Raw genomic sequence first — 24,614 nt, 5'->3', positions numbered from 1 at the left:
GGTATACTTATTTATTATTGTGCATGTAATTTCCTAGTTTCAAGCATGGATTATTATTTTCCTTTTCGACTTGTCTGGGCGCTGAAACATAAAAACTGAACTTATGTTAACATAGGGTAATATATATCACACATTTACTTTACAATACATTCAAGAAAAACCTGGACTTTAAGAAATAAACGACGCAACTCAACGAATTAAGAGTAGAATGCATAATACAATCTGTTTAGAAAAAAATGACTATATAAATACGTAATTCATACCTGGAACTTCCCAAGTGTGCGATACACGTTTTTGTGGATACTTTTTAATATGTGCATCTGATCTGTTTACGAAGGTATTTTGTAACTTGAAGCTAGTCAGTAACGTGTAACTACTCGAAGGATAAGAGTGTGTTTTTCGTATTAAATTTCGTATTTAATATCTTAAAAATTAAAATGTTGAAATCATTAATAATTGAAAAAACAATTAAAACAGTAAATTTACTTCAACGTTACTTATCTTCTGTCAGACAGGAAGGTACTTATAAAAAAGACCAAAATGATTTATTGTGTTTTGAAGACATTCCAGGTCCTAAAAGTTACCCTGTTATTGGCACATTGTACAAGTATTTACCTTACTTAGGTAAGTAACATCAATGGTAACACATTTACATAAATAATATTTTTTTTTTATAACTTTTGACATCGAATTAACGGTTATTTTTGCAGATTACCCCTTTTTGTATATTTTAATAATTTTTTTTCGTAAATAACCTCTCTCTGAATTTTATATAATCAGTATGAGACGAGAATAATAAGACGTTCTGCTTATAAGGACTTGTTTACATTGCTCCGGTTTTTAAAATCCATATTATATTATTAAGTAAATTTTTCTTTAGGTAATTAAGGTTTTTTCTTATTTTAGTTATTATTTAGAGGTTAAGGAACCCAGTAAAAGTTGATGTTTTTATTTCTAGTACATATTTGCCGAAAAATATCATATTAAAAATTCCATATTTAAATAGCGCGCGAACACGATACTTGGATAATATGGCGCTGCAATGGGGTCGGTGACATCACTTGCCTGTATTTTAATCTGTTGTACTTATAGTAGGCAAGCAGGGCTAAAAACAAGTAACTTCGTCATAAGCCGGCCAATCAAGAGCGTTTTGTCTCACGTGACAAACGTTTAAAAAAATGCATTTTTATTTATGGAAATTTGAATAAATCACGTATTGTTTTCAAATGTCGTTAGTAAATAACCATTTTTAAACTCATTATTTAACTGATTACAATAATTGACACTTTATTTTCGCATTGTTAAATAGCCTATTACAGGACACCAGGAGCATAAGGTTTCCTCGTTATATTTCAACCGGTGACGCCCAAAATCTTCCGATATCCAAGGCGAGCAAGTACAGCACCTTGGAGTTACCCTATCCGATCCGTAGTCGTCCTAAGCACGTCCTATACGATCCCGTCGACAGACTCATTGCCGACAACTCTACTCAAATAAGTACATACAACACAAACCGACCCTGCCGGCGGGGTCGAGGTCCCTCTTATTTACCGACTCGTCGGCGCCTAGGCGTACGACGATGAATGCTCACGTTATTCCTCCCTGCAGCCGACGACGGCATCCTAAGCCGAGGTCCGGCGTCACAGGAGGCACCCTAGGATGCGCGTATTCTGAGCCCTTCAGTGGGCTCCCATCATTAGGTTTGAGTAGTTCAGCTCGCCTACCCCGCCCGGTGACGCTGTAGGGGCCAATAGGGCCAACTACAGTACTCAGTTCGAAAAAAAAAAACAAAATTTAGAATGGTCAACGATAAATATTCACCTTTTAATAATATGTTGATATGTACCTGAAGTTACTAGTTTTAATTGTCTATCCGTTTGACACGATTTCACGTTTATCTAATTTGATAAAAAGAACTGAATTTGATAAAACTTTTTATGAAGCAAACTTGAATCGTAAGGATAAGGCTAAGTTAACAAAAATAGAAGCTACTAATGGTTCAATTCTTGGATTGGTTACCATTTTGAACCGCAAACAATATTCATTTATGTAATGAAATAGATTTTCTTGTTTTGATAGAATTGGAAATACTTTACATTGCTATGAATAAAATTGTGCTTTTCCGATGAATATAAAACCTAGGTGCCTCATTATAATGAGAAGTGAGTTTATTTCCTTTTTTTTAAGTTTATATGTTAAAACGATTTTGACTATTTTAAATTTTATTTAACAACCAAATGTATATGAGTAGTGAAAATAGTTTAATTTACTTCAACGGCTGAGAATAAGTGAAAAATGTGTAGTAGGTTTAACTTGTACAGGTAAATTAAATAATTCTAAATATAAATTAAAAAAAAAAAAACTATATAAGAAATGTAGGTCTTTTTAATTTGATGTATTTATTAAAACTCCAGTTATTTTTATAGGTGACTACGATGCGGAGGCGCTAGACAATGTTGCGTTGCTCAATTGGCGTAGATACGGAGGCTTAGTCAAGGAAGTTCCTGGTGTGAGATTGCTACATATTTACGAGCCCGAACTAATAGAAGCAGTATTTCGTCAAAAAGAACGGTATCCAGCCCGCCGGAGTCATGTTGCTATGCTACATTATCGGCTTAGCAAACCAGAAATATACAATACGGGCGGACTTCTTTCCACGTATAATTCAATATTTCATTATTCAAATACTTTACAGATACAACATGATATGACTTTGTATTTACTTTTATATTTCTATTTCGGCACAAATAATAAACATTATACTAATATTTACTTCCGTATAATATTTCAGAAACGGTCCTGAATGGGGTCGAATCCGAAGTTCATTTCAAAAGAATTTTTCTAGTCCTCAAAACGCTAAACAGTATGTTTATGATGTTGATAATATTGCGAAGAAATTTGTGATGTGGGTTAAGGAATGTAGAACTTCTTGCATTGAAGATTTTTTGCCATACTTAAATCGCCTTAACTTGGAAGGTATAAAATTAATCATTTTTAAAGAAAGTAAAGGAAATCTTATTTCAAAAGTACTTAAGGGGAGGTGATCATTATTGTAGGCCTACAGTTCAGTTACATATTCTTTTAATAATATAAAATTGGAGTGTCAGTTTGTAATATTAAAATAACCGCTTTTTTCTAGATGCACGGTATACACGGTAGATATACCAAAATATTTTTTTATTGTTTTTGTCTGTGTCTCTTTGTTTCGGCTAATCTCTGGAACGATTGGATTGATTTTGGTTTGATTGGTCTTTCACTGGCAATTAGCCGATGTAATAAGAAGTAACTTTGACTACAATTTTATTTTTGTTAATATCAGTCGCGCACGAAGTCGCGGGCAGATATTATACTATATTCATATTTTCTTTAAATTAAAAAATGTACTATATTAGCTTAAAAATGGAATAATTAAAAAAAACACAATATTTTTTACAGTGATTGGTGTTATTGCTTTTAATGAGCGTTTTGACAGTTTCTCCCCGAATGAACAAGACCGAGAATCTCGAAGCAGTAAAATTATTAAATCAGCCTTTGGTTCTAACAGCGGTATTATGAAACTTGATAAGGGATTATTTTGGAGATATTTTAAAACACCATTATACAGAAAACTCGCGGAGTCTCAGGAGTACTTAGAAAAGTAAGTTTTTGTGTGAAATAGCTTGACGTCACAGAGTTTAAAACTTATTTAATATGTTAATCTTTGGTCCAAACAGAATATCTATCGATATATTGTTAAATAGAATACATTTTTACGATAAAGAAAAGGATGACGATGACAAATCCCTGTTGGCTTCTTTTCTTCAACTACCTAACGTCGATTTTAAGGATATTACTGGAGTTATGGTGGATATTTTAATGGCAGCCATAGATACGGTAACTTTTTTATTTTTTTGTGGCTTTTGTTTGTGCCAAACAGGCACATATTACTTCACCAATGTCACGTGCGATGCTGAAGACACGATAGAAATTGATTGGTACGGTCGAGATTACATGTTCAAATTAATTTTGAAGGCATAATAGTAGTAGACAAATTGGGAACATATAACCTAAAAAACTTTTTTCTTAAATATAAATAAAAATGTATATATCAATAACTACGGTAATAATATTATGTATCTTATTCAATTTTAACACCGGAATGAAAATTACTTACTGATTTAGAACTTAATAGAGACAGCTCAGTCAACTTGGTACTACTGTTGTGATATACCTACTTAAAACAATTGATGAATGAATGAATGAATTGGATGGTCGCTTGACTAATCTAATAAATTATTTACATGATTGTATTGGTAATTGGACATTTATTAGACACATCAAATAGTATTTTTTTATTTAAATTGAAACAATTATTAAAATGACTAGATAGTAATTAATAGCGTTATTATTGGCCCCACGTTGGGTTTTATAGATTTTCGGCTGCACACACATAATACATACACAGAACGATAATAATATGTCAGTACTTCTACAATGTTATAGAATGGTGTAGGTATGTCCTAAATGTCTCCGTGTGTTGTTAACGATAAGAAAAGGGAGAGGTCAGTCAAAATTGACTGAGAATAATAGCCTAAGCAACCTTTTGGAAGACCGCTTAGGCAGTTATTCTGTTCTAATCATTTCCATTTATTTCTAGTTTTATATTGGTCGATTTTTATATGGTTTCTAATATACTGATTAAATTAAATACCTACTTATTTTATTTTAGATTTCTAGATCTTTCAATAAATTTGCTTCCCAAATAAAGCCTAAAAACCACCTTTTGATTTGCAGATATATTATTTCTATTCTAATAAACTAATAGACTAGATTTTTAATTTAAATTATTTTTTTGTTATAGACTTCGTATACAACTAGTTTTGCCTTATATCATTTAGCACGAAATCCAGAAAGTCAGAATAAATTATTCGAGGAACTGTTCTCGCTAATGCCTGAAAAAGATGCAGAAGTTACATCTGAAATACTATCGAAAGCTGTGTATCTTAGGAGTTGCGTTAAAGAAAGTCTACGTCTGAACCCCGTCGCAATTGGAGTTGGTCGAGTGTTACAAGATGATGTTATATTAAAAGGATATTTAATCCCCAAGGATGTAAGTCTTTGTTTGTTTTTTAAAAACTTTGTTTTTCTCTCATTCAAAGGGGTTAAGTAAAAAACACTTAAGAAAAAGTACAAGCCAACAGTAATACTTACTTACTTTTATAAATACCCACTTATTAATATTTTGATTTTCCAGACGGTAGTTGTGATGCAGAACATGATAGCATCCCGTCTACCTCAGTACGTCCGCGATCCCTTGCGTTTCAAGCCGGAGCGCTGGATTAGAAACTCTGACCACTACGAAAATATCCACCCATTCCTTAGCCTCCCTTTTGGATTTGGACCGCGGTCGTGCATAGCACGGAGACTTGCGGAACAAAACGTCAGCATCACTTTGATACGGGTAATAGAAAATAGATTTAAAACATTATTTTTTTTTGAGTTTATTTTTAAATTGGAAAAAATATGGTGGTGTGTTAAATTTTCGAGATTTATTTATTTCAATGTGTAATACATTGAAATAAAACTAGTTATAACGGATTTGAATCGGTATATTAATTATTTTTGACATCCCGACGTTTCGAGCACTTTACAGCGTTCGTGGTCACGGGTAGGTCTACCCGTGACCACACGTAATAACTATTTTTATTTCAAAATATGGTGGTAATGAGAAGATAGTAGAGTCTAAATAAGAAGGTTATGTGAAAAGCCAAATACCTTAGACTTCAATTAAACTTACTTATGTTGTTGCAGTTGATTCGGGAATTTAAAATAAAGTGGATCGGAGGTGATCTCGGTGTCCAGACTCTATTGATTAACAAGCCTGATAAACCCATATCATTATCATTTACTTCTAGAAATGTATAATAATATGACATACCAAAATGTATTCAAAAAAATATATAGCGTTCAAACATTATATGTTTTTTATTTCTTTATGAATTGTGCAGATAAATTGTTCGACTACCTATCTATTAACTTTATTTTTAGTGTTAAATAGATACGGGAAGCTAACGAATTACAAGTATTTTTAATGATTGCTCTGCATTATAAGAAGCTGCGGTCACTTCTTGAGTAACATTTTAATATAAAAGTATTTTACTAAACTACTTATAAATCTACTTATTTTACTTACCAATATCCCGTAACAAATTCGTAGATATCCAAAATGCGATTTTGTTTTCACAAATCTTGAATATCATAAATACAAGGCTTTTTAATATTTTCTCGTTGTACCTACATATTCTTATAATCTTTAATATTTGTGAATTATAAAATGGCCTTTCTAAATAGCATTATGAATGGGTTTTTTTTAACGTATTTATAACTACATAAAATCAGATAACAAATAATTGTATTAGCGACCATTTAAATTACAAACTTAAAAATCGAACAAACTAACCAACTTAAAAGTATTTAAATCTTAAAGTATATACAATATAGTTTTGTAGTCAATACGCATATCTAATTAGATGAGATTTAAAAATGCATTGAAAGAGTTGATCATAGTTATTTTGTGAGCAAACAGAACCAAATAACCTTAAAGAGTTTGTCGCAATACGAAATCACATTTATTGAAAATTTGTGCTCATAACTACTTTTTTTATAAGCAAGGATTTTATATTTTCTGTCACTGTCCGAGTTCTCTATGAAAGCTAAAAAGGAATAAGAATATTATGATACAAGGGTGCAATTGGTGCACTTTCATCTTATTGGCATTCTACAGTATTTTTTCATGTATATTTAATAGTCCTAAGCAAATTATTCGAATGTTAACACATGTTGTGATGTTATTAAAAATAATTTATCTAATGATGCTAATTCAATTCGCTATGCAGGTAATACTGATTACATGTAATGGAATATTTTTGTTATCATTTAGTAAGCATTGCATAAGTGAAATATGCCTTAACTCATTAATAAACAATCACAAAATTAGTTTTATAATTAAGGTAATATCATAAATATATATATAAAGGCAGAATATTGTTCAGAAGATTAATTACACAAAATACGAGGAAAGGTACGTACTATTATCTAATATCTTTATTTTATGCGTAAAAATGATTTTACTGAATTTTAAATGTCATAAATTCTACGTAATAAATATTTCTTTATTAATATTATTTATTTTTCCAGATGTATTGTATGTACTTTGGTGTTCTTTGTTTGGTTGCGTCAACACTTGCGCTTCCAACTATTTCGGGTCCTTATTCTACGAGTTCGAATGAAATTAATGAAAAAGGAGAAGAGCATTTGCACAATGTAGAAGTTGTTAAAGGCGAATCTGGGTTCCACGGTTCTGTTAACGTACAATCGTCAGAATATAATGGAAAAGATAAAGATACAGACGATTGTAAGGAAGAACAAGAAAATAACGAGTATAATAATGGCCACAACCAAGTTTCTAAAGTTGAGGATGAAGATGTTGACGATGAAGAGGTAGAAAAAGAAGAAGTTGGAGAGATAGAGGATGGAGATGTATACGATGAGGAAGAAGGTATTCAGAGTCAAGTCGAAGATGACGAAGAGGACAGAAATGAAGAGAATGATGATAAATATTCGAAATTTGAAAAGAGTGTTATCATAAAATGGAAGGTTCCAACGTCATTCTTATTTAATAGCTTGTTTGCTAATGTGTCACCTGTACTTCGAGCTCCTTCTCCTTATGTTTATCAGAAATACCGATTTCCAATACAAAATGTGCCATATCCGGGCTATGTTAATTATCATTTGTAAAACGAACTAACAAAATAAACATAATTTATTTTTAATTTCTTTCATATTTTGTCGTTAGCGGCTAGCACCTATTTCGCCCTTATTCATTCCAATTGACATTGATATTTAATAACAATTAAGTAGCATATCTCGACTATAAATTAATATAGAAAAGAAAAGACCATATAGACAAAAAAAGCAATATTAAAATAGGAACTACTGCAAAAGACAGCAATAACTCATTCCCATTATAAAAATTCAAGATATGTTTTTTACATAATAAAATGTGCCTTTAAATTATTATTATTCTTTTATGCTTTGTTTCTTCTTCTTTTTGAAAAAAAAAATATAATTAATGTAGTTTAGTTTTCTTAACTTCAAAAATTTATTTAAAAAAAGTTTCAATTAAAATCTACTTTTTCTTTTGTTTTATAAAAACGATTTAACACTGGATATTTATCAATATTTAAATAATAATTATCGGTCCAAATTTAAAAATGGGAGACGGAAAACAAATTTATTTCAATTTTTTTTATTTGTATTCCTCAAAAATGCCTCAAAAACTAAAAAAATCTTTATGAAACTTGGCCTGCAGATTATTTTAAAATCATAACCGTTTTCTTAGCTTTCCAAAAATGTTTAAAAAAAGGAAATTATTTCAAATCAACCGAAATAAAATCACCAGAAAGGGCGCTGGTGGACATTCGTATTCGAACATGAACGAATTCGTACTAAAGGTCGCTCTTTAAAATTAACTAAAAATAAAAACAAATGAAAAGAAACTAGCTTACTAAACTGACATACATAATACAAATTTAAAATAAAATTTAGAAACAGAAATAGTTCAATAGCTAAGTTATAAATATGACATTTTGTAATATAGCCTAAATAAAGTATTAATAAGCGAATCCGAGAGACTCTCTATAACAGAGCACAGCACACACAGCATGTTCTACAATTAATAATGCAGGATTCTATCCTTACTATTATCATCACGAATAAGTTTCTGATCATTTTTGACAAATTTTGAAAAAAAAAAACTAAAAAACGTGATAACTCAAAAATTTTTCACTTTTGGATTATGCATATGGGGGTTAAAATTATTGCAAATAGTCACCCCTATCACTTCCTAACGGATATACGTCGAGTTACCAATAACCCTGTATATAAATCTGTAATACTGTCTGCGATTGCCGAAGAATGGATAAACTCGTAATATCGGTATTTTGTTAAATCTTAAGTGTATATTAGAAAGTAAGACTAACTGCTACACTGACCAATAGACATATAGGTATTTCATAAAAATAAATAATAAAAAATAATTTGTAAACGGTATAGATACGGCAGTGCACAACAGCTTCAAATAACTCAGAAGAACATTCACGAATTTGTTGTATTAACTATGATAGTCCTACGGATAAATGCACCTGGGTAGGCTTTATATTACAACTTACGCGATAAGATGGGCGTTATCACCACGAGCTTGCCATCAGTCTACAATATTAACCGAAAAATGTAGCATTTCTGAATGATATCAGGCTTGAACAGCTCTCAAAATGCACGGTAATATTATCGATATACATGTAATATTGTTGACGAAGCCGCCGTCAGTCACTTCATACATGCTTTAAGTCAAATCACAGAAATCATCAGGATCATGTCAATAGAAGGTACATTAATTAAATGACTAGTTTGGATTAAATTAACAGACAAGTCATCGACCAACAATGATTAATTTATTACAAAACTAAATGTCTTTCCGTTTTTCTGTTTTTACTTCTGTGTGCGATAATCTGAAAACTATATAGATTTTACTTCTTTGAATAATGTGACAATCAACGATTGTTGAAGGCGTCGGTATAAATCAAGCTAACTAAGAGCTTTTCGCGAGTGCGAGTTATAAGTATTACGATTTAAAGATTTTATTTAGAACCTTAGAATGCATAATTTTTTTTTATATAGTTGGCCTATAAGTCAATAATTATCTTGTATCGAGTAACTTATTTATCAATTATGTTACTAAAATGACTTTAATTTTTTTAATAGGCCCAATTAATAAGTTGTAAGTAGATGGCAGTATTCTGTGCCAAAGATAGGATTTATTTGTTAGGACCTTTGCAGGGTCGGAAAATAGATGTTATTAGTTTACGTTTCCCCTTCATGTATTACATAAAATGGTTGTCAACGTTTCTTTCAAAGCGATACCTAAAAATGTTATAGCATAATTTACGTTTTCTTACATGATGTTTGGTCAACAGAACGCAGTTTGTGCGAAATGCAACAATTTTGTATGAGTGATACGTTTTAAAGACCGGCATTATTAGGTTGTTTCATGAGATCCTTAATAAGTAGTAAGATATAATCAGCAAACAATACGATGTGTCAAATACCTATCACATAAAAAGTGGAAACAAGTCTGGCTTGTTATCATTGTTTGTTCCAAAGCTTTAAGTGGTAAATTAAGAGGCGATGCTTATGTCGTCTGAACCTAGCGGGACGGCCCTTTTTAATTCCCGGTTCACCATCTCCTCCTGGACTATGATGGATTTTATAGAAGAAGGCTACGGCCCTCAAACTGTTTGCGTGTGCGGTCTCTTTCAACCTAGCGGGCCAGGAGCTGTCCCTCCGCTTTACATAAAGACTAAATGACTAGTTTTTAGTAATATGGCATATTCCTCATAATTTATGTCGTTTTAAATAATAACCATCACGCAAAACATTTTGTAGTTAAAAAAAATTACATTCAAATCACAAATATTTCTTGTTTAGAGTTATTTGTTTTATTAGCAAGATAAATAGAATTGCTGAGCAAAAGCAAAAATTGTACGTAAAAAGGTTTTTTTTTATTGATTGACAGATACCTATATTACATTTTATTTATTTTTCCTTGTTATAATTCTCCATAACTAAGTAAGTATTGTCATTTTATTGAATAATAATAATGTCTAATGATGATTCTATGATGCAACATATTAATGTATATAATTATTAATTATTTGTAATTGAATTGAATTGCTTACGCAATTCTCCTTTTACGTTAATTTCTCCTTACCCATTAAAAATCAATCACAAAATTGGTTTTATAATTAAGGTAATATATATAAAAGTCAGCATATTGTTCGGATTAATTAATTACACGAAATGCGAGGAAAGGTACGTACTGCCAATAACTTTATTTTATGCGTAAAATAATTTTGAATGTCATAATTCTATGCAATAAATATTTCTTTATTCATATAATATATTTTTCCAGATGTATTGTGTGTACTTTGGTGTTCTTTGTTTGGTTGCGTCAACACTTGCGCTTCCAACTATTTCGGGCCCTTATTCTCCGAGTTCGAATGAAATTAATGAAAAAGGAGAAGAGCATTTGAACAATGTAGAAGTTGTTAAAGACGAATCTGGATTCCATGGTTCTGTTAACGTACAATCGTCAGGAGAATATAATGGAAAAGATAAAGATAAAGACGATTGGAAGGACGAACAAGACATTTATGAATACAATAATGATCACAACCAAGTTTATAACGAATTAGAGGATGAAGAAGTAGAGATTGAAGAGGCGGATGATGAAGGAATAGAGAACGAAGAGATAGAGATTCTAGAGGCAGATGACGAAGATGAGAGTGGTTACGAGAGTGATGATAAATATTCCAAATTTGAGAAAAGTGTTATCATCAAATGGAAGATTCCAACGTCATTCCTTTTAAATAGCTTGTTTGCTAATATATCTCCTGAACTACATGCTCCTTCTCCTTACGTTTATCAACCATTCCGATTTCCAATACAAAAGGTTCCATATCCGGGCATTGGTGATTACTAATTGTATATATAACAAAGTGACATATTGCTTGGGAAGAATAAAAATTTAATTCGTTAATTCACTTTTTTTTAGTAACCGGCTATTCCATTATATTATATAATAAATACTTTTGGGTGAGATAGCATATATATATATATATATATATATATATATATATATATATATATATATATTTAGGAAATTATAATTTGTAACAAGTATAAAAATAACAAAAGGCCCCAAAGAATTTTTGTGTTAATGAGGAGAACGCTAATAAAATGCGAATTGTTATATATATATATATATATATTTAGGAAATTATAATTTGTAACAAGTATAAAAATAACAAAAGGCCCCAAAGAATTTTTGTCTTAATGAGGAGAACGCTAACAAAATGCGAATTGTTGGATATTAAACTTAGAGATCAAAATGTCAGTTCATTCAACTAACGAGGCTTGGTTATAATATAAAGTTTATATTGATTTGCTTTTTAAATTCTACCGAAAAACATGTGTCCATATATTACATTTTCTAAAATAAAAACTTATTACCATGGCCAAGTTTCACCTTCACTAGTCAAGAGTCAACCTCTTGGAATTTGTCACACCTTCAATATCGTCGTCGAAGGCTCGTGATCACTGTGCCAAAAAAAAAAACTGTTGTTGAAGGCAACTCTTTCAATTAGAAGATATGAGCGTGGTTAATGCTCGCTTAATGTAAATGAGATTATTTTTAAAACGTTAATTATTTTCAATTCCTTACTTACTTAATTAAACCAATATGGCACTAATTTAAGTGAATGATATTTGCTTGATTATTGAAAATTTTAGGCTTGAAATTTAATTGTAATATTTAATCGTTATTATCTGTCTGTAATCGTCATTATTGTGATCCATGAGTAAGATTTTATCTTCTACCGTTGTGCACAATGCACAGTTTGTCCATTGTTGTTTGAACATTCAGAAGTCATCGTTGATGTTAGAATATTTATTTTAAAAACAAAGCTCAAATATGTATAAAATTTACACTTATATAATAGTTTACTTCATAGTAGGGCTAAGACAACTCTAAGAAACATCCATACCCACCCTGATGGACTTGATTATGAGGCATATTGTAGCCAAACAGCAATACACTATACTTGGTGGTAGGGCTTTGTGCAAGCCCGTCTGGGTAGGTACCACCCTCTCATCAGTTATTCTACCGCCAAATGGCAGTACTCAGTATTGTTGTGTTCCGGTTTGAAGGGTGAGTGAGCCAGTGTAACTACAGGCACAAGGGACATAACATCTTAGTTCCTAAGGTTGGTGGCACATTGACGATGTAAGGAATAGTTAATATTTCTTATTCTTACAGCGTCATTGTCTATGGGTGATGGTGACCACTTACCATCAGGTGGCCCATATGCTCGCCCGCCAACCTATAACATAAAAAAAATACTCAGTTGTATCCCGGCTAACTATAGACCTTGTGTCTATAGTTAGCCGGGATACATCTTATTCCCCAGGATAAGTGGGGCACTGGCATACACTGAATGGTTTATTTTTTTTAATATTTTAATAGCTGCATCATTACACACATAGGCTGAGATGACCGAGACGTTAGTACGTGTGCATCTTATCATAAGATTAGCCAGACAAGTATCGTCGAATTTTCATGATAGCGATGACGGATAACACCGTGTGGGAATCTACATGTGTCTAATTTGTATGTAATTTTGCCACATGTATATGTACCAACCCGCATTTTTGGAGTAGGCCCCCTTCTCCTCAAAAAGAAGTCCCTAAAGGGACATTTAAAGGCTGTTACTTGTCATTTTAGAAAAGGAATTGAATTTAAAGACGACTATTATTTATATATCAAAACAAAATTTTGTTAAATTAGAAATATTTATTGGAGTGTCATTATAAATACATTTGTAAATAGTAATAATTAATTACCAATTAATTATTACAATATCATATAATTGTGTTTTAAATCACAAACTTATAACATTATCATTATAACAAGTTATTACACGTATACAATAAATTTAGGTTTGTGATTATAAATATATTTTATTTTTGGTTATCTAGTTAAATAAGTGTTATAAATATTTCCCACTAAATTGTCATAGCAACGAGAAGTCATTAAATATATTTTTAATTCAAATAGCATTTATAGTTGAAATGACTAATCATTCGCTATAACACTGCAAGTACTGTCACCAAGTTAAATACGAAAAAAGAAATACTTAAATATACTTTACAAATATATAACAAAGCTTTAATAAAGGAATGACAAATAAATTTAAAAAGTTTTATATTTTAAATACATTTTGTACATTTAAGGATTTGTCCTTAAACGGTAGAGCTTGACTATAATATGCCTACGCAATACTCATTCGTAAGAAAATAACAAATTAAGTCAAGTTCAATGCCCGCTTCATACGGCCTTACTACTACTAGTCTAAATCCTTTTTAGTATTTTATTACAAATATCAACATATTACGGTAAATTTTGCTTATAGAAACAACACCAATAATATATTCGTATTTCTAAATGTTTTCGTAACTAGTAGCGTAGGTATTGTATTTTTTGTCCGTCAGTTTCGGTTCATGGCACAAGTAATTATGAATTCTATTAATTATTTAGCTTGTTATTAGTCCGATTATCTTTCTATTAATTTAGCGAAACCATATGTCATTCTAAAATAAATTAAATTTATTCATTTATAATTATGACTACTAAGTAACTTAAATTTATGAACAATAATATGGCTAAGAGGTTTCGTTCGAAGATCAATCGTTTTGTCTCTAGCAATCACTTGAAGATTATTTAAAATTAGAATACTGCTCTATGTGGTAACTACAACACATTGAATATTTATACATAAAATTCACTTAGCAGGTCTTGGGTCGTAGGGAGTGGCGTCATGGCCAACATATCTGTTGTTTTTTCGAATTTGGAACCCTTGGCCCGGCGCTGTATTATAATATATTACTCGACGAATCCCGAAAGGATCTATATATCCAAAACTACCCGTTCTTTCATCAGCATCTTGAGTTTCTTCTTCATGATACTGCTTAGGAAGATAGTATCGGAATCCATTCCTTCTAAAGGCGACACCATCATAGCCTGGGAATTGTGGAGTGTAACCGTCGCCCAGGTGCACTTCAGGTTTTTGTCTCCTGCTCCAGTCATTTGCATGCCTATAGGAATTTGGATTGATGACATCAAAACGGCCATTAGGAGTGCTATCACTTGCATAATATCCGTCGATCGTATTAGTGTTCGATACATCGTAATTATAAGGATTCGGCGTTGAAGAAGCTTCACTAGCTGTGATTGGTGTTACAGTTGGCTTAAAATCGTATTGTGTCGATGAATCGATAGAGTTCGGCGACACATTAACTTTTGGTGTTGAAGTTGGACGCGAATAAGATAGAGGTGGCGGAGTAATGGATATTTCTGTGGGGTAAAAATTGTGTAAACTTGGGGTAGAAGAATGAAGAAGCGGGGCTTTAGTTGTCGTACTGAAGCGTGGAGTCCCTCGCGGAGGATGAGGGGCTGGTGCTGGAGTTATGTTAAAACCAGAATCAGTTGGTGCTGTTTTTGCTATTTTAAGAGATTCCTGAAACAAATCATTGATTTATTAATATGCATACATAGTTCAAATTAAGTTGACCACATAAAATATTTATTTTTCAAATATATATTTCGTAAACAATTCTTATATTATTGAATATTTGGTAAATAATAATTCATACTCCTATCGGGCGGTTTTCTCCCACGTAAACAGTCTTCGACTTATAAATTCTGTATCCTTGGTCATCAGCAATGTAGTCTTGCAGTCTTAAAAATCCATCAGCGCCCACCCAGCCCGTGGTTCCTGGAAATAAATTTATCAGACTTAGTTGTACGATGATTCAGATTTTGGCCTCATTGGTATGACTTATGTGTGACTACCGTGGACGTGGGTATTAATCCGACATTTAAGATAATATCAAGTTCGAACTTAATGTAACGACTGATCAAGAAATGATAATACTTTATATTCATGTGAACACTTATTGAACCACTTATTGTTCTGATAGTTAAATTTCTTTGTACGTGAGTCATTACATTTTAGAATTTAGTAAGGGTTATTAATAATTAACACAAAATACTTTAATTCATTATATGTGTAATAATAAAATAATTAAATATTTCTGATATTAAAGAATATTACATCGTTAAAAATAAGTTTAAAAATTAAACCTTGTTAGAACTTATTTCCTTTAATGCTGTTTCTTATTTTGGTATTTTGAATCCATTATGCTTATGTATATATTTTACTAACATACTTTATTGTTTTAATAGGGGAAGAGTAACCAATAAGTATCACACCGGTGATAGCTTTACATCTAAGCTGAAGTATTAATTTAATTGATCTAAGAATCTATCAGTGCAATTTGATTAAATCTCTTTGGTTAAGATAGCCTATTTATTTAGAATATTATATACATAGGATATAAAAACTGTAAGTAATGTTGAGTGAGTAAGGAGGGGTAGAGCAGTACGGACGGTCCTTTATTGGCAGCTCTCACCTGTGTTATATAACAATCTCAGATTAGATTTTGAGCCTGTAGTCATGTTAGTTGTCTTTAAATTGTGTTGGTCGATTCTTTTCTCTCGCTAATGTTACTAATGTTACAAATTATATCTTTATAGGTTTCGTAATGAAACGCTCAGTTCTTCTCACCAACTTATGTAATGCACGATAGGCATAATATGTTTAAGGATCGTACAAACCACTGACGGAGGTGACGCAGCAAGTTTAAGGTCCGAATAAAGTATATTTAGATTTTATGATTCGATAGAGTAGGTTGTTATTTAAGAGCTGACTACAGGGCGTTATTTGTTAAGTGTAGCGCATGATTGGGTGCAATATGCTCGATGCGCGCGACGTCGACAATGGAAAAACTTCCTACTAAAAAAATAATTTAATTTAAGTATTCTTCAACGTAAGCTTAGGTTAGCTGGCCGTAATGCTTAATATTTTTTCTTTACAGTGATTTATTAAACAAATCCTGTGCCATGTAACCTTATGTGTTAATTAGTGGTGATATACTGTTTATTTTATATCTAACTAGAGACCCGCTCCGGCTTCGCACGGGTGCAATACTGATACTAAATATACTACAGAATTTGTTTATTTATGACATCACATTAGAAACTTCTAAAATTGTTAGTGTTTCATTACTATATTGTCCATGTATTATATATAAAAACTTTCCTTTCGAATCACTTTATTTATAAAAAAATATGCAATAAAATCATTTGTCATAAGTTTAAACGTCTTAGTATTTATAGGGATAGACAGCAGTAAGCGACTTTTTTATGCTATGTAATGATGATGATTATTTAATCAAATATCTAAATTTTATTTCATAATTATATAGTCTTATTAAAAATCATCTTACCGACTACAGAACCATCTTTGAGTCGTCGCTCTTTACGATACTGGCCGTTGTGTGTTTGGTAAAGGAAATACCGATCGTCGTCTTCATCTGTTTGTATATGGAACTGATCGGGATCTTGTTGCGCGCTGTAACCATCTAGAGCAGCTAGTGCGCTGTATGCGCACATCTGAAAAACAAAAAAAAAAACTTTTAAATTTAAACAATAAGATATTTTTATCTAATTAAAATAGAGGAAAGTAACGGCTTGTTAAAATTTCACTGCTGGACTAATTCTTTTACATTTTAAGAGGGATTGTAGATTTCCTAACGATTTTTCCTTAAACGCTGACCACGAAATGAATTATAAACACATACGAAGATTCATGTGTTCGACCCAATTGGCAAACTCTGCATCTACTATGGTATTGTTTAAATATAAATATATGTCGTATATCAGCCCATAAATACCACTCAGTGGTACTCACTCAATTAATCACGAAATTTCAGAGACTAAAAACATTACCTAAACAGTTCCTTATACGGCTTAGACTTTTATTACAAGGAGGAAAATGGAGGTTAGATATTTGTGTTTTATAAAATTCGTGTTGGTATAGCTGCAGGTTCACCTATTATATATACATGACATGTTTACATCTCAATAAAAATATGTTTTATTTTGCAGATACATACATTTTGATCTTGTGGGTGCAGTCTTCCCGCGATGTGCACTACCCGTAAAATCGGGCTTGTGTGAAAAAACAATGGGTAAGCCACGAATTAGAGACGCACGGAACCAGCACTTTATTGAACAATGGATGCTAAGTAGGCCTCGAAGGTCAGCATGAAGCAATGGAATTTAGTGGAATAAAATTAAATTATTGAAAATTAATTGCCACCAATACAATTTTATCTATAGTCTCATTATCTTCTTATAAAACGAACTCAATAAATTAAATCTCGAAACAAGTGCGTATCATAATATTTATAAGATGTAAATACATTATAAAAATAAATTCAATTTTGAAATAAATAATGTAAAACAAGCAACCTTTAAACAAATATCTAAATAAGATTCACGTTGTATTTGGTTTATCCATGTGAATTATTTTTCTGAAAATGTGACACAGGAAAAGTATGTACAGGAAAATCGGTCTAACTTATAAGATACCTATGTGTCAAGGTGTCATTTGCAATTAAAAACATATTGACAACAATTGCTTGTATAATGTATGGTATGCTTTGTTTGTAAAATTATATTTATAATTAAGTTGACATAAAAACTTCGTAATGCGTAAATACTTCCATGCTACATAATATTAGATACAGGATGACAATGATTTATTTGTCTTTGCTTATAGAGTTTCCTGAACATATCATGCTTTCGTACATTCGTACATTGTAAGATTTTTAAGGTAACCTGAAATTATTTTGACAGGGCATAGTCAAGATGAAACTTAGATAGTTGGGTGTATATCAAGAGTTAGACATAGAAATCCAAAAGCAATCTATATACATAGAGGTCCTTTAAAAGGATGAGATACGAGATAATTAATTGTGAACTTAGGTATAGAAAATTGAAGTACTATGTATAATAAGTACGAAGTATACTGAGAATTTTAAATGTATTGCCAAAAAATAATTTCCTGAGTATTGATTGATTGAGTATATCAGTACTGATTTTTAAAATAAATTATATCAATATGATTGAGTTTCCAATAAACGATTAGTCACATACTAGGAAGAAGCTTAGCACAATGCTGATAGATGCGCATACTGTAGCCTTATACATGACTAGTCTCGTAGAATAATAATATAGAGGTGTTCATCAGCATAACATACGAGGTTGGCGTTGTCGTAACCTCGGGAACAAACGTGGGCCGCGAGCTAAGGACCTACGCGGAAACGCACACGCATGTCAGATTAGGTGACAATTTTCAATAGGAAACTGAAAGTCCGAGTACTCTTAACGCGTTATCATATAGTCTTCATTTGAAACCATATTCTTTCTCGTTTAAAATAAATTTTCGTTGCCAAGCAACCAGTATACGTAATATAGGATTTCATGCGAATTATCGTGACTATGTTTAACCTAAGACAGCTATTAAGATATGCCTAATAGGAATTCAAATCTGAATGTTCGCATCGCTTTGACCATAAAATCAAATAATGACTCATATAATACTCAGAGCTATTTTTTCAAATTTGTCGAAATTAAACACGTACGTTTTAATCGCTGTGTGCTTAGTAAATATTTTAGTTTTTCCAATGTTTTAATAAACCTTTTATAAAATTATTTAATATGGCTGTAATTAGATAGAATAAAAATCTCGCTTAGATGGTAATTCATGAGGGTATTTTTATTTTAAAACTACGAAATTGTCGTCCTGGTCTACTATAGTTTTATCCAGGGCGCAATTTACTTTAGATACGAAATCCTCATAATGTATCACTTGTTAACTTTTCAATAAATTATTTTACTGTAATATCTCAGCCTATTTAAGAGTAGCGAAATAATATGCAGGAAAAGTGAAATAAACCTAAACGTTATCTTTAAAATCGGGGCATCAGGTTTTGCAAGATGCTTGAGCAAATAAACATTTACAATTAAGGTAATGAAGACTTTTAGTTTATATGTTTGATGTAAGACAGTACTATTGCTCATTTATCTTTTATTTAGCATCAAAGGAGAAATGTTGTTAGCATTCATGACATAATTTCACGCGGACATGATTTGTACTGTAACTACTGTCTTGTAGAGCCTTTTATATAACCTTTATTTATGGATTTGTAGTGGATGTAAAAGTTCAACACATAACTGTCATTCAAAAATATCGATAAGTAAAATTAGAACGGAAATCGTATTATATCACGAAGTTATTGTTTCGAAATTACGTTATGGACACGCGCCTTGTATCTGACAATTAGTGTTCTATTTAAGGACCTTGTACTTGCTATGTTGTCTTGCGTAATCCTTGTTTTAATTTGTTGTGTATCACGGCTTATTATGACTCACCATAGATGTGGACAATACACAGAAATCAGAATACATGTCGTATTGTAATTAATTCTATGCTAAGAAATACCGTGCATTTGTTAACTGTAGACTGTTCTAGATAATGGTTTAAGAGTGCTAGATTGCTACTTTAAATTATAGGTTACTTACTTCATTAAAAGTTTTTGAGAATTTTATTTACTTTAAAGTTATTTGAAAGGGGTATTGGAAAAGTATTTTTCACGAACGTTTACATACAACAACAGCCTGTAAATTCCCACTGCTGGGCTAAAGGCCTCCTCTCCCTTTGGCAGAATTTCTATGAAATTTGTCACATGCAGGTTTCCTCACGATGTTTTCCTTCACCGCTGAGCACGAGATGAATTATAAAGACAAATTAAGTACATGAATCAGCGGTGCTTGCCTGGGTTTGAACCCGCAATCATCGGTTAAGATGCGCGCGTTCTTACCACTGGGCCATCTCGACGTTTACATAGTAGGTATCAATCAGTGTGCTTTGAATGTTTAACTTGTTTGTATTTATTACTATTTTTAGTATGATAATCAATTTACTATTAAAATTTTATAAAATCACGGGTAAATAATGTCTTTCTGACCAAAATTTAGTATGTCTATCTGAAAAGCCTAAATTATGCCATCTAGCTCGATGGCATAATTTAGGCTTTTGATCGCGCTGGTGTTTGACTAAACATCGTCGCAGGAGATATATTAGAGAAACTCGTGTGAATTCTCCATTTTCTAACTCACGTTCTCCGATGAGAGAGCAATGTAACATAACAACGAAAAGAGGGCAGAGACAGGACCCAACGGCGTCACGTTCTCTCCGAGGTAATTAAGGTTACCAGAGATTCGCATTCTATAAAACGCAATGCTATAAAACTTTGCCAATAGAGCAACAATGTATATAAAAATAATAATAATTTTCGGTGTCATAATAATAAACAATGGCCATTTTCATTATATCTTTAGTTTTTCCTTCTAAGTCTATTTTCAGAAGCGTGAAAGGTACAATAACAAAATATAAAAAATTATAGATATTTATATAGTTAAACTAATCACCGTGAAACCCATGAATCAGTTATTGAGCGACGGTGACCATATATGAACATGAATTATACCGATGACTTAGGCTACCATTTATGGAGTATATTTTAGATAATAAAAGATAAATGTTATGTTTAATGTAGGAACAATTTCAATAATTAGCAGCCCACACTCCGATGTGATTATTTGATAAAATGAGCGTACAAATAACTTTTCCATACTCAGTATATACCTACTATTATAGTGAATATGTAGCCGTAATAGCTCTTGAGTTTTATAGACAATTTAAACTTCCGTGTAGGTAGGTGTTGTGTAAGTTTTTTGGTGACTTTTTTACGTGTACTACAGAGACGTAATTATAAAGACTTAATTAAAATGTTGTTGATGTCATGAATTTTAAGGCTACGGTGAGAATGTCAAAATATGAGATCAGCAATAAGCAGTGGGCGTGTAATTACTTAGCCTGATAGGTGTAATACTTCTTAAAGGCAGTTCAATAGTTGTACCGAGTTTGTTGCGCGTTTATATAGTTCCAGATCTATTGGACCATGTCCTTTGTGTTTGTAGGCGCCACCCACGGTCTGTGTGGGTTTGCAAAACGCGCAAATCCGCATTGCACGTACTGTAATAACCTTGGAATATGCCATGTTTATCAATCTTGATTTACATTAAATGCGTTATCACGTTTTTTTTTTTAAATTTAATAAAAAGTTTTTTAAAAGAAGTATCTACATTTTGATCATTTTTTATTTTGCAATAGTGTCCAAAAAACAGAACGTAAAGATAACTAATTGATTATTACGAATAAAGACCAAAAAGTTTGATTAAGATAATTTATTTTTTGTGACTTTCGTTATTCATGATCTGGATTATGAGTCGTTTCATAAGTAGGCACCTTTATTTTTCCGGAAACATCGAGAGTGATGCACCATACGACAAGCAGTGGTTCTCACGCGATGAAAGCAGCCTGACGTAAGCGTGTGTACCTCCATGCAAGGTTGCCAACCTTTTACAGATATGCGTAACCTAAATGAAATTACGTGCCTGAGAAAATGTATTTAATGACATTATTAAAATGCCCGAATTACGCATTTATTACTACAACGATGTGAAATGGTGCAGGCGATTCTTTAAATTCTACGTCGTTACGAGCTTTTTGAATAATGTTAGTCTAGTTATTAATTTATGCAACATTGATATAAAGGTCATCTTAGTACGTATAGCAAGGTCTGCATATTATAATTTAAAAAAATTAAACATATTTATTTAGATATACATACATACCGTAAGTATGGTATATAAGTGGGTTATAGGATTATTTCATTCATTAATAATGAAAAAATGTTTTTATTTTTTTTAATTGTGTGTTCTTTCCGCTTAAATTTTGACATATTGGTACTTCATAATAATATTTACTTAAAACATTATTATTAGTTAGCGGCATTTGTATATACAAACCCTAAAGTAACACTCGGTTAAACGTCCTCATGTCCTTACATAAATAAATTACATAAAGCTTACACAAAATCAGGACACGTTAAAACAATTAAAGAAATCCGAATTACTTAACTCTTAATTGATTTTATTATCGAGAAATTGGCAAATTTAGGCCAAGAAACGACAACCAGACCGGATTTATCGAATTCATTTTATTCACTGCAGAATATCGAGAACATATAAAATCGTTCCCAATTGCTAATTACTTGGGACACGTGCACATAGTGAACTGTTTTAATAAATTTTAAAGATATATTACTCAATATGGAGTCAGAACGGCTACCAAGGAATGCTTGCATCGATAAAATTCCATGATTTGAAACAACTTTGTGTTTGAGATACAAATCACGTGAACGATCACATGAGAAAATATGCGTGTGCGCATTGTTTGCAACAAATTCAACATGTCCGATCGGAAGTCAAATACGAAAACACTTTATGTATTGTTACACAATTTTTTGCACATCATACGCTTCGGTATGTGCCGAAATTTACTTTCTAATGGACGGGTAAGTGGATATAATGACGATTAAAAATATTTTTTTTCATTTTATTAGCATTTTAATATATTTATATAGTGTTAAACATTTTGTGAATGGTGGATTATTCTAATTAAGTCTGAATGTGCATTCCAAACTGGCGGAGACACTGGTATTAAATCTTCTCATAAAAATATATGATTTAAATAAATTATTAGTATTGTATTTGGTTTTATTTTGTACGTTGAAAAGCCAAATATTATCCGTACATTCCATTGCGTATCCTGCTTATATACTAACACGTCTAAGATTTTACGCTTTTCCAAATCGATCATGATGATTTGTTTGTAGTGCAAATATATTCTATTATTGTGTGATTTGCGATGCGGAAATGTATATAAAAGTTTATAATACATATATAATATCATATCTAAATTTACCTGTAACAATATTTTCGTGGTAAAGATTTTGCTATGCCAACTTAGCACACCTAACTGTTATTTAATATTATATAAGTTCGCCATGTAAGACAAATGCTTACAGAACGTTTTAAGTTAATAATATAGATAAGAAGGTATTTTTATGAATATCAAGAAAATTAAACTACTTAATAAAAGTAGTACCTAATTGTATTTAGAATCTTTTTAATCTTCACAGTCTTTGATTAAACGAAAATAAGCTAGAATGCTATGTATTGTCAGTAGCGTTTATACCGAATAGAGTATCCAGTAATAAATATGTACATATATAGAGTATCAAGACATAAGACTAGAGATATAGATACGTGAGATAATTTTGTATATTTTTTTAAATCCTCCTTTAGACCTAAAAGGCACATAGATGCAATAATAGCAATGTAAAATTAAAACTTGATTATATAATTATTTTTCTGAACTTATAATTTTTGATTATATTATATAATTGCAATTATATTAAAGCTATTTTACATTAGGCCTTAATGTTACTACCGACGCAACACTCAAGTGTATATTTCGAAACATTTTATTAATATATTGTTGTTATGATTTTTAATTTACGATAGATATGAAAAAAAAATATTGTTAAAACATTAAACAACTATTAGACATATATTATTTGAACATCAACAGGAGCATATGTCGAGAAGGACCAGTCTTCTTGGGAATCTTTAAAGGCAATCCGATTTCCTGTAACCCATCCAGTTCTTTCCGGTTTCTTAAGTGGTTTCATATGCAATAAGACGTTTAAAGAATGTGAAATCTTGCATCCCGTGATGTTAGTTACGGAAATGTACCATGTTCAATCAACTTACGAAGGATGGTTAGTGCCTGCTGCCCACTAACTCGCTTTCACCCACGCAGTAAGATACCACATCACTCGCGGTGAGTCAAACTTTGTCATTTTACGTAAACAGTCGTGACCTGCTTAAATAGTTATCGGTTCTTAGATAAGGAACTGTTAGTGCCCCTTTCGTTTATATAAGAACATTAATACCTAATTACATTACTTGAGGTCTAAAAAATAGTTATAATCTCTCCTCGACGACATAATTGATTTTATCGCCGCTGACTTTCCAATTAAATATTACATTTAAAAGAATGCGTAAATATATCTATATTATA

General features: G+C 31.5%; 2 protein-coding genes across 3 annotated transcripts in view; one reads left to right on the top strand and one right to left on the bottom strand.

The window, feature by feature from the left end:
• The first annotated feature begins 113 nt into the window (after nt 1-113).
• On the top strand, nt 114-5,926 carry LOC124530733 (cytochrome P450 302a1, mitochondrial). The gene is made up of 8 exons (XM_047104993.1): nt 114-624; nt 2,427-2,658; nt 2,792-2,976; nt 3,436-3,637; nt 3,714-3,873; nt 4,841-5,089; nt 5,234-5,440; nt 5,791-5,926. Exons 1-8 carry the CDS (start codon nt 438-440, stop codon nt 5,902-5,904), a joined length of 1,536 nt encoding a protein of 511 aa, XP_046960949.1. The 5' UTR covers nt 114-437; the 3' UTR covers nt 5,905-5,926.
• A 7,523-nt stretch (nt 5,927-13,449) lies between these two features.
• Nucleotides 13,450-24,614, bottom strand: part of LOC124530473 — a 28,947-nt gene continuing 17,782 nt past the window's right edge. For both annotated transcript variants that reach the window (XM_047104654.1, XM_047104655.1), the window contains exons 3-5: nt 17,002-17,167; nt 15,307-15,428; nt 13,450-15,170 (exon numbers count right to left, since the gene is read on the bottom strand). In XM_047104654.1, coding sequence (XP_046960610.1) covers nt 14,436-15,170; nt 15,307-15,428; nt 17,002-17,167 — 1,023 coding nt within the window. In that variant the 3' untranslated portion in view covers nt 13,450-14,435. The remainder of the gene's footprint in view (nt 15,171-15,306; nt 15,429-17,001; nt 17,168-24,614) is intronic.

The sequence above is a fragment of the Vanessa cardui genome, chromosome 6 (assembly GCF_905220365.1).
Source record: "Vanessa cardui chromosome 6, ilVanCard2.1, whole genome shotgun sequence".
Taxonomy (NCBI): Eukaryota; Metazoa; Arthropoda; class Insecta; order Lepidoptera; family Nymphalidae; genus Vanessa; species Vanessa cardui.
The sequence above is the reverse complement of the archived record's forward strand: the minus strand, read 5'-3'. Positions and strand labels throughout refer to the sequence as shown.

Excerpts from the sequence above, each read along its gene's own strand:
- LOC124530733 (XM_047104993.1), top strand. The coding sequence starts at position 438 with ATGTTGAAATCATTAATAATTGAAAAAACAATTAAAACAGTAAATTTA. Across the intron at positions 625-2,426 it reads CAAGTATTTACCTTACTTAG|GTGACTACGATGCGGAGGCG; the intron begins GTAAGTAACATC and ends TTATTTTTATAG. Across the intron at positions 5,090-5,233 it reads GATATTTAATCCCCAAGGAT|ACGGTAGTTGTGATGCAGAA; the intron begins GTAAGTCTTTGT and ends TTGATTTTCCAG.